The sequence below is a fragment of the Scyliorhinus torazame genome, chromosome 14 (assembly GCF_047496885.1).
Source record: "Scyliorhinus torazame isolate Kashiwa2021f chromosome 14, sScyTor2.1, whole genome shotgun sequence".
NCBI lineage: Eukaryota > Metazoa > Chordata > Chondrichthyes > Carcharhiniformes > Scyliorhinidae > Scyliorhinus > Scyliorhinus torazame.
This window is the reverse complement of record NC_092720.1, coordinates 76,101,547-76,114,907: the sequence shown is the minus strand read 5'-3', so window position 1 is coordinate 76,114,907 and position 13,361 is coordinate 76,101,547. Positions and strand designations below refer to the sequence as shown.

Here is a 13,361-nt window from a genome sequence, read left to right as displayed (position 1 = left end):
TGAGAGGTGTGTGTGTGGTTAAAGAACTGAATGTATTTGCAGTAAGTTGCTGACATTGCCAAAGCCAATTTTCAACATAGCTTGCGAAATAGCATTGTCCGTGGACATGGCAGAACATTACTTGAGAAAAGTTAGAGTTAGCCTGTCATCTGCTGAAGTAAATAAGCTGCAGGTGAGTAAGCAGAAGGCCCCAACGAAGGCAGTTAGTAGTAGCAGAGGTAAGATAAAGTCCTGTTTCAGATGCTTAGGCTACCATTGGGCATTTGAGAAGGCAATGTGCTGGAGGTGCAAAAATAAGGGTGATTTGACAAGGCATGTTGTAAACAGAGAAAACATTGGTTGGAGGCAACAGCAGTCATTGCATACTGTTATGAAATAGCACAGATTGATGAGGTATTTGTTAGACCCATGCGATCCAAAGCACAAGCATGTCCGGTGGATGTTCATTGGGAATCATAATTCAGGTAGCGTTGGATGGAACTCCGATAAATATGCAAGTTAACACGGGTGGATCGGTGAACATGATTCCTGAATTAATATTCCATCAAATGTCGATTCACCATTAGCTGGATAAATCACGCATAGAATTATAAAGTTATGAGGGAAAGAAAATCTGCATAATTTTTTTTAAAACAAATTTAGAGTACCCAATTATTTATTTTTTCCAATTAAGGGGCAATTTTGTATGGCCAATCCCCCCTAACCCGCACATGTTTGGATTGTGGGGATGAAACCCACGCAGATACGGAGAGAATGTGCAAACTCCACACAGACAGTGACCCGGGGCCGGGATCGAACCCGGGTCCTCAGAGCTGGAGGCAGCAGTACTAACCACTGTGCCATCATGCATAATCCGCATAATAGGATGCTTCTTGCTTCCAGTCAATAAGAAGGAGCAATGTGCAAAATTGTGGATCATTGTAGTGAAAGGTAAAAAAACAGTCTTGTTAGGAAGAAGTTAGATTTTTTTCATAAATATTTTTATTCTCCTTTTTCACATTTTCTCCCAAATTTATACCCACCAACAATAAACAATAATCAGTAACAAATGCAATGTCAATCCCGATATCAATAACAACGATCCCACCCTCCCACCAAACCCCCAAACAGCAGCCCGCATGTTAACATAAACAAATAACAAAAAGGAATCAGGAATCACCCATAGTCACCATTAACACCTACAGCCCCCCTCCCCCCAACCTCCTCCTAATGTTCAATGTTGTCCAATTTTCGAATGTGCACAATGAATAAAGCCCATGAATTGTAGAACCCCTCCATCCTTCCCCTCAGTTCAAATTTGACCTTCTCAAGAGTCAGGAATTCCAGCCGGTCTCCCCGCCATGCTAGAGCACAGGGTGGAGAGGTTGATCCCAATCCCAACAGGATCCGTGTTCGGGAAATCAATGAGGCGAAGGCTACAACATCTGCCTCCACCCCCTTTTCCAACCCCGGCTGGTCCGACACCCCGAATATGGCCTCCTGAGGGTCCGGGTCCAGTTTCACGGGCAGCACTTTATAGATTAACGATAAAACCTCCTTCCAGTAATCCTATGAATGTGATTTGCGCCCCCCCCCTCCCCGCAATGTTCGCAGCTTCTACTCCCTCAAAAAGCCGGCTCATCCTCGTCTTTCTGAATAGTGGTCTATATACCACCTTCAGCTGTATCAACCCCAATCTCACGCATGAGGTGGAGGCGTTCACCCTCCAGAGCACCTCACACCAGAACCCTCCTCCATACCCTCTCCCAACTTTTCCTCCCACTTTGCCTTGATCCCAACCAGCGGTACCTTCTCCTCTTCCAAAATAGCTCCCTAAACCGCCGACACTACCTCCTTCTCCAGTCCCCCTGTCTTCAGCACCTCCTCCAGCAATGTGGAAGCCGGCTCCACTGGGAAACTCTGTATCTCCTTTCTGGTAAAGTCTCGAACTTGTATGAATCTAAATATTTCCCCCTGCTCCAGCCCATGCTTCGCTCCCAACTTCAATCCTGCAAACTGACCCCCAATGTTAAGTAATCTTGGACTCTTTATACAACAGCAGCTAAACGTCTAACACCCAAGAAACAAATCTTTTAGTGTCCTAATTCCTTTCTCCTCCCATCTCCAAAAATTTCCATCCCACCTCCCTGGCTCAAATCTATGATTCCCCCGAATCGGCATTTCCCTTGACCCTGCCCCCAACCCGAAGTGCTGGCGAAACTGCCTCCAAATTCTCAACAAAGCTATCACTACCGGACTCCCTGAGTAGTTCGCCGTGTCTGTCGCGAGCGGTGCTGTTACTAGCGCCTTCAATCCTGACCCCCTACACAAACTCGTCTCCATTCTGACCCATTGAGAGTTAAACCCTCAGACCCAGCTTCCCCACATTCGCCGCCCAGTAATAATACATCACGTTTGAAAGACCCAAACCCCCTGCCTGCCTTCCTCTCTGTAGTAGCACCTTTCTAATAGGAAGAAGTTAGTTAACAGCACTTCAGTTAAACTAGAATGAGCTTTTTTGCATAGAAGCAGAATTCGCAATGCAAGATGATGTGATTGTCATGTACCCTCAGGCGTTTAGCAAAACCGGCAGACTTTTTCAAGGTTTTAAGGTTCAGAGCAACACAAGACCAGTTTATTGCAGACCTCGTCCCATACACTATGCTCTAAAAGAGTGAATAGAGCAAGAACTCAAAAGACTTGAGAATTAGAACATTATCTCTGAAGTAGATCAGAGTAATTTGGCTATTGTCTTAGTCATTGTACCAAAGTCAGATGGTAGTGTAAAAGTTTGAGATTATTATAGGTTGCCATAAATCAAGTACCAGAATGGTAATCCACTTTGGTAAACATAGAACATCTGGTCACAATGTTGTTGGGAGGCCAGAATTTTTCAAAATTAGGGACGGGACTCTCCGGGTCCCCCAATCACGTGTTTCCCGGCGGCGCGCCATCCGCTGGTGGCAGGATTCTCTCTTCCCTCTGCTTGTCAATGGGATTTCCTATTGAAGCCACCCCACCCCATCAGGAAACCCGCGGGTGGTGGTGGGCTGCCGGCAGGAACAGAGAATCCCAACGGCAAGAGAATTCCGGCCTATATCTGACAAATGCACTTCTGCAACTTGAGCTAGATGATAGGTCGAAGCCATATTTGACTATGGATATACACAAGGGTCTATTTCAGTTGCATAGGCTGTCATTTGAAGTTTCATCACCCCGTGGAATCTTTCAAGTGGTACGGAGCTGTATTTAAGGCTTTTGGGGAAAAGTATACTGTTTGGATGCCATATTTATTTCAGCTTCAGACAGGCAGACTCACAATCAGGCTTTTATAAAATGTGCCAATGTTTGGAAAAGCATGGAGTATCGGCAAGGGCACACAAATGTGAAATGTTTAAAAACTCTAGTATTTGAACCACAGCATAGGCAAAGATGGGTTACATCCTGCCACCAGTAAAGTTCAAGCAATAAGAAGTATGCCACACCCTCAGAATATCTGTCAGGGATGTTCACACCGATGGGATCTTCCAGTCTTGCTGACGGCGCACCCTCGTCCCGGGTTTTCCAGTAATGAGGGGCGCATTAAATGGAAAACCCTGTTGACAACGGCAGGACCAGAAGATCTCGCTGCTGGCCAATGGCAGGCCACCTCCCGCCGTTGCAAAACACGTGACAGGTTGCGCAGTAAATCCTGTCCCAGATCTTTTTTGGGCCTCAATATATACCACATTTCGCAAACTTATTCAATCCATTGAATGAACTCTTGAGGAAGGGTATTCTGTGGAATTTGACAAGGGAGTGTGGCATTCCAGTTGTGTAAAATCAGATTGGCAAATGCATGTATATATATTTTTTCTTTATTCTTTTATGGGATGTGGGCGTTGCAGGCAAGACCGGCATTTGTCACCCATCCCTAATTATCCTCGAACTGAGTGGCATTTGTTTTTAAGAGTCAACTACATTGCTGTGGGTCTGGAGTCACATTTAGGCCAGACGAGGTAAGGACAGCAGACTTCCTGCTCTAAAGGACATTAGTGAATCAGATGGGTTTTTACGACAATCGACAGTGGTTTCATGGTCATCATTAATTAGCCTTTTTTAATTCCAGAGTTTTATTGAATTCAAGATTCACCATCTGCCATGGCAGGATTCGAACCTAGTTCACAGAGCATTACCCTGGGTCTCTGGATTGCTAGTCCAGCGACAATACAACTACACCACCGTCTCCTGATGTGTCCAAAGAGATTTAGCTAGCATATGATGCCTCTCCAGCCAAATTAGGTGCTGTGCTCTCTCGTGTGTTGGATAATGGTGAGCAGAGATTGACTGCATTTGCCTCACGCACCGTCAGTGCCAGTAAATATTATGCTCCGAATGGGAAGAACTGTCTTTGATTTTCCGAATACAAAATATATCATAAATATTTCTGCGGTCGTAGTTTCACACTCAAAATTGATCATAAGTCACTAACAGTAAATTTGAATCCAAAGACTCGAGTGCTCACTTTAAATGCAGCTTGAATGCAGAGATGGCCTTTGATTTTGTATGCTTATCAGTACGACATTAAGTACAGTTGATTCAAGGACCGATGCAATGTCTAGATTACCATCCTCATCTGAGGTATAGCTCAAAGGGAGGATGTGTTTTTATTTTCACATGTAGTCTCAACCGATGATACTAGGGTATTAGGGTGCACAACAATATTGCAAATGAAGATTGGGAAATCAGGCCATTTTTTTCCATGTAAGAATGAGTTGTCAGTTGATAGAAGTGTTATGGGGGGAGCCCAGAATTGCAATCCCTGAAAGGTACAGATCAGAGTTACATATGTGATCTTTATGATCAGCACTGAGGGATGAGCTTGACAAAAGGGGTCTTTTTATATTCACCCATGGGATGTGAGTGTTGCTGGCTGGGCCAGCATTTATTGCCCATTGTCCTTGCACTAAGTGGCTTGTTAGGCCATTTAAGAGTCAACTACGTAGCTCTGAAGTCATATACAGACCTGGTAAGACAGGCAGATTTCCTTCCGAAAAAGACACAAGTGAACCAGATGGGTTTTTATGACAACAGAAAATGATTTCATGGTTAAATTATAGATTTTTAAAAATTGAATTCAAATTTCACCATCTGCCATGGTGGGATTCTTACCTGGGTTGTTGGGGTATTACCCATAGTCTCTGGATTATTAGCCCAGTGACAATCCCACTATGCCACTGCCACCCCAGGCATAGCAAGAAACTATCTTTGATGGCCAGAGCTAGGTAAGGACATGGAAGACACAGTGACACAGTGTAGAGCATGTCAAACTTGGGAAAGGAACCACCATCAGTATCTTTCCAACCATGCAAATGGCCAACTGGAGTGAAGTAGAGGTGGCACATACATTTTGCGGGACGACAGGTATTCATTCTGATAGATAGCCATTCAAAAGGTCTTGGGGAATTTCTGATGAATCGAACAAGAAGCAGCAATACTCCAGACATTTTACACAGCTTGTTCGCTGCTTATGGGTTCCCAGAGGAAATTGTGTCCGACAACAGACTCTCAGTTTTGGTTCGAAGAGTTTATAAAATTTATGAGAATTAAGGGGATAAAACACACGAGAGTTCAACCATATCAACCTGCTTTAAATGGAGCAGCGGAGCACACCAAACAAATTGTTAAGTTTATTCGTGTTTTACAAATGTTACAAATTTGAAGGAACATTTTTTCTGTTTATTGTGACACACCTCACACATACGCTAGCAGAAGACCAGTTTTATTGTTTCTTCGAAGACAGCCTCGAACAAAGTTTACATTGTTCAAACACATTTAGCACAGTCAATAGGAGAAAACAAATCAGGGCAGTAACAGAGTCAGATGGAGTAGAGTGAGAGAGAGAGGTGTATAGTTGAACCAGTTAAAGTAGATGCTTGGCAGTGGAAAGTTTAGGTTTGTAAGTATGGATCATGGGCTGGTTCTCCGTTTTGGAGACTAGTTTGTTCCACCAGAGTAGATTCGCTCCTGGCCTCTGCTAGCGCGAGGTGCACGCCCAGGAGTGATTCTCTCTCCTTCTCCATGGGGGAGAGCTCACGGGATTCTGTCGGAAACCCAGTATTGGGCTGCCAATTTTGAGCAGGTGACTCGACACCGAGGTCTGGTGTCTGGTCCCCCCCCCCCCCCCCCACACACACACACACGATGCACAAACCTGCCCCCAACCCCAACCCCATCCGCTGACAAATAGGGGCATCCACCTCCCCCCCCCCCCCCCCCCCCCCACTACACAGGAATAATGGGTCACCGCCCCACTGACCGACTCCACCCATCAGAGACCCCTCCATCAGAGATCCATCCCATCAGAGACCCCCTCCCATCAGAGACACCCTCCCATCAGAGACACCCTCCCCCCATCAGAGACCCCCATCTCTTGGATTTCCAGGAAACCTCTGACACTTGTAACAGTTGCTACTTTAAAGACTGGATTTTTCACTGTACTGCCTGGAATGCTCTTCAGCTTTCAGACAGGGGTCTCTGATGGCGGGGTGGCGGTTCTAATAGGGTCTCTGTCGGGGCGCTCTAATGGGGTCTCTGTTGGGAATTGTCTCTGTTGGGGGTTGTCTCTGTTGGGGGTTGTCTCTGTTGGGGGGATGTCTCTGTAGGGAGGGATCTCTGACAGGGGGTCTCTGGTAGGGGGGGTCTCTGGTAGGGGGTCTCTGATAGGGGGGGGTCTGATGTATTGTCTCATTGGGGGGTCTTTCTTGGGGGCCTCTGATTGGGGGTGTCAGATGACGGTATTCGTTGGGTGTCTCATGGAGGTCTCAGTTGGCGGTCTGATGTGCCGGCAGAATTTGCATTGTGGGTGACACACCTTACGATGGACTCTTTGGGGCACCAATGTTACATACTGACCTTCTTGACCCACTGGGGACCCACCATGCTTGAAAATACCTGCACCAATCCTCGTGACTATCGGTTGAGAGGCCTGGAGTATCACGTGGAGAATCAGGCTTCCAACCTATTGACACGATGCAAGTGGGTGCAAATGACCTGTTTGCATCCTCCCACCAGCAGGGTGTGTGTAGCATGCTGCCATCACTGGCAGGGGACCAGAGCATTGGAACCGGTCTTGTTTTGAGTCTTACTTCGATTCTCTAATGACTCAAAACTCCACTAATGGCAATGGAGAATCCAGTTCCACATTTTACCTTCAGAGGTTCATGATAAAGGAAGAACCAAATGAGTCTGGTGAATTGGATAGTTTGAATGTGAGTAGAGTACCAATACTTACTCCAACATGTGTTGTGCCAGAAACCAGATCAGATCAGAGTCAGACAAACCAGATCAAGGGCAAAATCAGTCTCTGTTGGAAAAACCGTCTCCTCACAGTGATGTCCAGATGGGTCAATGTCCTTCCCCAAGGTCTGACTGTTTTGGTCAGGAAAGGCAGTATCTGTTGTGTTCTTTGTTTTAGTTCTTTCAGGATGGTGAAGGTTGTAGTGTTAACAAAGAACAGCAAACTGTGTTTAATAAACAAAGCTAATTTATTACACTACATTGAATTAGATTCAAACATATTACTAAGGAATTAGTTAAGTAAAGATTACACTACACATCTACACTATTAACTATACTATTAGTGCAACAATCTCACAACTACTCTCTCTTGCTTCTCTTGTTCTCTCCTGCTCTCTCCTCTGTCACTCATCTGTCTCCCAGAAGTCAAGGAGACATGCAATATTTATGTGGTTGCTCGATAGCACCATCTAGTGACAAGAGTAGTAACATTACATTAACCCCTTATGTGCTTTACAATATCCACATATTGTAACAGAATCCTCTTAGGAATAAGGGATCAGTGGTTAAGTTGGTTTTGTAAATAAATGAAAAACAACATGTATAAATTTTATGAAATTTGAAAAAGTGTAATAGCACTCTCTTGTGGCTTTTTGTGTATGTTTAAAAATCAAAACCGGAACAAACCCGTGAAGCTGGGTGCATGTGCATGCACTTTCCTGCAAGGTATCACATTGTCTATACTGACTCCTCACCACACTTAATTATGGTATCTCCCCACTCAGGCTGCTGGACAGGGTGCCTGTTATTGGATTGGCCTAAATCCAGTGACTGCATTGGGAAGCGCATTTGAAGCATACACTGGTGCTACTTAAATGAGGCCAAGTTTCAAAATGACTTCCCCTCTCCACAGGCAGAATGAACTGCTGCCAAATCCCACAGCAGTCAGTCCCTCAAAATTAAAATCAGGCCCATTGCATGGCATCGGTTTTACCTAGTTAGGAAGTTTTGGCATTCACGCAACATAGTAGAAGTTAAATCTATATAATCTGGATGTTTGGAATCTGGGCCATTCAGGGGCATCAGAAGGAAGTGTTTGTGCATTTGGTGGAAGGCATATGAGGCTAGGAGCAGATTATTGAGGTCTTGATGTGCATGGGTGAATGGAGAGACTCAATTGTTATCAGAATACTAATAAAGTATTCTAATAAAGTAATAGAGAGGTTGGGGTGTTGTTGGCATCAGAGAGTAGAGTCTGGACGCCTTGGAGCACTGGGCTGTTGAGATCATGGGAAGAGTTTAGGTAAAGAATAAGGCAGGTTTGAGAAAAAAAACATTATAATCAGCTGCCTGCATTGGCTTCGAGTGTGATTGAATTTTGTACCAAAGTCTATGAATTCAAACAATTGGAGTGCTTTGTGCCACATGGAGTCACAATCATATCATTTCTTTGGAAAACATTTTCAGTGAGCTTCATTACCTTTTCTCATAAGGTTCATGCTCCTTTTTTGAGAATAGATATTGGCTGGGAATTTCTGTTCTAGAGACTAACGGCGCGATCTTCCCGGCCTCGTTACACTCTCTCTCAAACGAAACCAGGCCGGTGAATAGCAGGGGAGGCCAAAAACAAGAGCCATGCCAGGCACCAAACAGTTTGCAATACAACTGGCCTGCTCCCGTAGGCAAAATCGGGATCTCGCCGTAGTGTGGCGAGAAACCAATTACCACCACTTAAGCCCCATTTCCATGCAATTAACGAAAACGACCCCATATCCAACGGCCGCCTGTCATTCAGCGGTCCCCTCAGCAAGTGATCACGCTGGCGCCGATTACTTCTCCTTTTGAAAATCATGAACCTGGCGGTAGGGCTTCTGTGGGGAGCTGAGGAAGTGGGTAGCCATCTTCGCTCGCAGACAGAGACCAGGGGTAATGGGTTTGCCACCCCAGTGCTCAGCAGGATGTGGAGGACCCTCCGCAGGCGTGGGCCATCATGGGTGCACTGGGGGGGGTCAACCGGAATGGGGGGAACCGCTCGCGACACCACCATGCCAATTCCTGGATCGTGTTTATCCATTCCTGGGGCAACCCTTGTCCCTACTCGTCTACCCCACTGATCACCCAAACGCCCCACCGACTGCTAAGGCCTCTGACCGTGAAGGCTATTGCTGATAGGGAATTGGCAATCGTGGCTAAGTGAGCACTTCACAGATGCTAAGTGAATACCCATGTGTGGGCAGGCCATGTAGCATGTGGGAGTCATTGCCTATCATGCCAATCACACCTTGATGCCTGGACACTGCGGGAGGCAACACCACACATGCAACATCTGAACACCCAGGGGATGGAGCACAGCTCCAGGGATGTGTCTGGAGGGTGGGTGGGTGACACGGGGAGGGGGGGATGCCTGGAGAGAATGGCAAAGGGTCCGGGGATCAACCTGCATTGCGGAGGAAAGTGACGGAGGCATCATAATGGTTGTGCAAAAAGGAGGTCAATGTGCTGTACAACACCCAACTCCCGGTGATGCCGCCCCCCCCCAATCCACCCCCGACCTATCCCCCACGCCCCCACCCCCACTCTCCCCCCGGTGCCCTCGGTGATCCTCAACGTGCCAGGCCCTCCTAGCTCTACCACTATGGCTCGGTGTTTCCCCAGGATGCACATCTGCAATGGAGGCAGCCACCTACCTCATCCTGTAGCCCTCAATGCCCCTGCGGGTCCTCTGGGGCTCGGGGGCTGGAGAGCCCCGCTCACTTGTTAGCGGCAAATGAATAGCTGTGCCGCCCTATCCTGTGTGTCAACCTCAAGTCACGGCCTTATCAGAGGGATGGAGCGGGTGCCCACCGTCGCCACCCCTTGGGACAGGTCCAGTTGGCACCCAGGGCCCTGGGGTTCACCTTGGGATGGAGGCGTAGGTGGTTCGCGCCCTAGCTGCCCGTACATCACCTGGCTCTGCCAGGCCTAGCGGTTCCCCATGGTCCACACCATTGTGTCGACGCCCTGGGCGAAGCTCCTCAGTGACTGGGCCATGCTCTGCAGTGCCTCAGCTATGCCCACCTGAGACTGGGACAAGCTCTACATACTGATATTGGGTGACATCCCCCAGTGAGGCAGTTATTTTGCCGAGGCCCTCAGCCATGGCCACCACCAACTGCGTGATGGCTTGGACACCTTCACTCATGGTGCCGATATAGTGCACCAGGCTCTCCACAGCAGTCGCCACCCTAGCGGTGTTTGCCTTGGAGCCACTCATTGCCGACGCCTTTTCCTGCGCCCGGACTCATCCAAGCGGCTATGGATCTTCTGGAGTGATTCTGACATCTCCCTCTGGACATCCGGGCCACTCCCTATCGCCTCCATCAGCTCCGGGTAACCCTGTTCCAGATGTTCAGCATCAGGCTGCGACCCAGCAGGGTCCTGGGATCCAGCAGACCTCCGACAGCTGTCTTACCTGGGGGTTCCTGCCTTCACCAGATGTGCATCGTCAGCACTGTGGTGCTTGTGTACCAGAAGCCTGACCACTAACATTTCTCACCGAGGTGTGTGTATCTGCACTGGTGGAGGGTGGGGATGACAGCTGTGCCGCGACTATAACAGTTGCATCCTCGGAGCTCTCCTCTGAGGTATTCTTTGTGGAGTCAGGAGAGGGGGCCACCCGGGATGGTCCGGCGCCCTCCGCTGGAGGACTGCAGGAGAATGGACATGTGGTCAGTGGGAGGGATGGGTCAGTCAGTAAGGCAATAACAACTCACGTTTGACAGGCCCTCCAGGTGGGACCTGGTGGTCCCTCATCTCTGCGGCGTCTGTCAGCCTCCGCTTGCTGATCGCCCTGTCCTCAGACGCACCAGTCACCTCCAGGGCCTGCTCCTTGAAGGAAGTGGGGATTCTCAAGTCTGGCACTCCACCATCAGTCTGGGTCCTCTCCCGCCATTGACCTGAGGACACACAGAGATATCATTGTTAGCCATACACTGGGGGTCACCTGGGGGGTTGGGGGGTTGGATTCCCCCTTGTGGGGGATGGGAGGACGTTGGTGTCTACTCACTCGTGCTGAAGATTGTTGATCTTCTTCCGGCACGAGATGACAGTCCTCCTGGTCACATTGCCCGAGTTGACTGCTGCCACCACCTCATCCCAGGCAGCACTGGCTGCCTTGTGGCTCACCCTCCGGGACCCCCGGGGAACAGGACATCCTTCCAGGCCTCCACTGCATCCAGGAGACTCCCCAGGTCAGCATACCCGAATCTTGGGGCTGTTCTCCTTGGCACATTGTTGTGAGCTGGCTGGGGTTGGCCGAGAATGTCCAGCTTGTTAACGGGGGGGCTGGTGAGCGCGGTCCCGGCGAATCAGCTGGTGAGTCGGCATTTGCTGCGAGAAGCCCGTGAGGCCTTATTAAGTGGACCAGTTAACGTTGAATAGTATTGCCGGCCTCACTGGGCCAAGCGCCAGGAGACTCGCGGCAATTCCCACTCGCCAGCACATTCTTTTTCAGGAGAATTGTGCCCTAAGTGCCAGTGAAGAATCGGACTGGTCTCTGCTGGTGCTGGGAGTGGAGCCCAGGTGCGAGTCTCACGCCTTAGCCATGCAAATATATGTATGGTGGAATCCTGATATCGGGGCGCCCCGATTCTGAGGTCCGGCGGCAGGTGCCGCTTCCTCCCACAATGCTAGTTCATCCCCCCCCACCATGGGAATATCGGGTCACCCCCTAACAGCACGCATGAGGGTGACCTGACCTCACCCCTCGCCGACTCCCATCAGTCACCCCCATCAGTCACCCCTACCTGAAAACTGAAGACCAGTCCAGGCAGTACCGTGAAAAATCACTGCATTTTCTCTTAGCCTTTCCTAACATCTGCTGCCTCAGACAGAAATCTTTAAAACAGCAACTGTTACAAGTATCAGAGGCTTCCTCAAAATCCAAGTCCACTTGAAGGGACTTCAAATCTGCTGGCAGCCTTTGAAACGCAAATCTTCCCTTCAGTTTCACACAGCAATACATATCACTAGACAGTGAATTACAGTTTAATTGCTCCATACACAGGTGCTTAAGGATTGTTTTTCTTCCTGCTTGAATGTATCTCCATAACCCTGCTTTGATGCTAGCCGCAAAGTGTATAAACACTCATGTTATGATTAACAGCTGATCATCACACCAAAAGCAGCTAAGTGGTCTCAAGACTTTGTTATTATTCTGTACTTGAATGTAAGACTGTTTGTTTTATCTGATCTTGAATTGCAATGTGAAAGGGCAGTATTATTGCAGCCCACCTAACCAGCCATTACTCTTGATTTTATGGAGAGAGAAACAGAGTTTACAAGTTAGGTCAATCACCTTTCAGCAAAATGTTCTGAAGTTCACACATTATTTGTTGCTGAGTCTCTGGCAGGAGAATTGTTCCATGAACATCCTGGTCATGTATCGCCTCCTGCTGAGTATTAAAGAGGAAATGTTGAACAGAATGTTGAGCTCCAAAATACACAAATCAACATTGCACAATAAATGACTGATCTGCTTACTCTGCACACGGTGTTTCTGGCTGATATTGATTTTGCCGCTAACACATGTACTAATATTCAGCCAAGTGTGATTCACTCTGCAAGTGTGCATGTGTTACATGGACACCATTTGCAAACCCCAAGGCACTTAATGGTCCCTAAAAAACAAGTGCTAATGATCCCATTTTCCTGCCCGCTGTGTAATACGCATATATGTACTGGAAAATTAATTGGCTTGTTTTGTTATTTTTCTGTTGTAATGCGGCTGACGTGTTACTATTTTTCAGGAGATGAAACATGTTCTGCAGAGCAATGCTGTAGCCTACATTGACCTCTTCAAACCTGTGGTGGGAAACGGAACCCTGAACACCGTTGTGTCAACTTCCCTTCGGCAACTGGCAGCAGATATTATAAACATGGTATGTTGCATTTAGCGGATAACCAAATTACTATGTATGGTGATGCACGATCAATTACACAAAGACGAGAGTAGGATGTAATCGAGGCTTTATTACACTGAGATGTGTGGCCTCCTACAGCATCTGACGAAGTGGCTGCTGTACTGGGAGCACACATATTTATACTCCGCCTACTGGGCGGAACCA

The 13,361-nt window shown here is 47.8% G+C and overlaps 1 protein-coding gene across 5 annotated transcripts in view; it reads left to right on the top strand.

Annotated features, from left to right (window-relative positions):
- The window catches only part of LOC140389824 (inactive N-acetylated-alpha-linked acidic dipeptidase-like protein 2), a 1,491,575-nt gene that overhangs the window by 1,094,512 nt on the left and 383,702 nt on the right, over positions 1–13,361 (top strand). For all 5 annotated transcript variants that reach the window (XM_072474375.1, XM_072474373.1, XM_072474374.1 and 2 more), the window contains one exon: positions 13,044–13,175. In XM_072474375.1, coding sequence (XP_072330476.1) covers positions 13,044–13,175 — 132 coding nt within the window. The remainder of the gene's footprint in view (positions 1–13,043; positions 13,176–13,361) is intronic.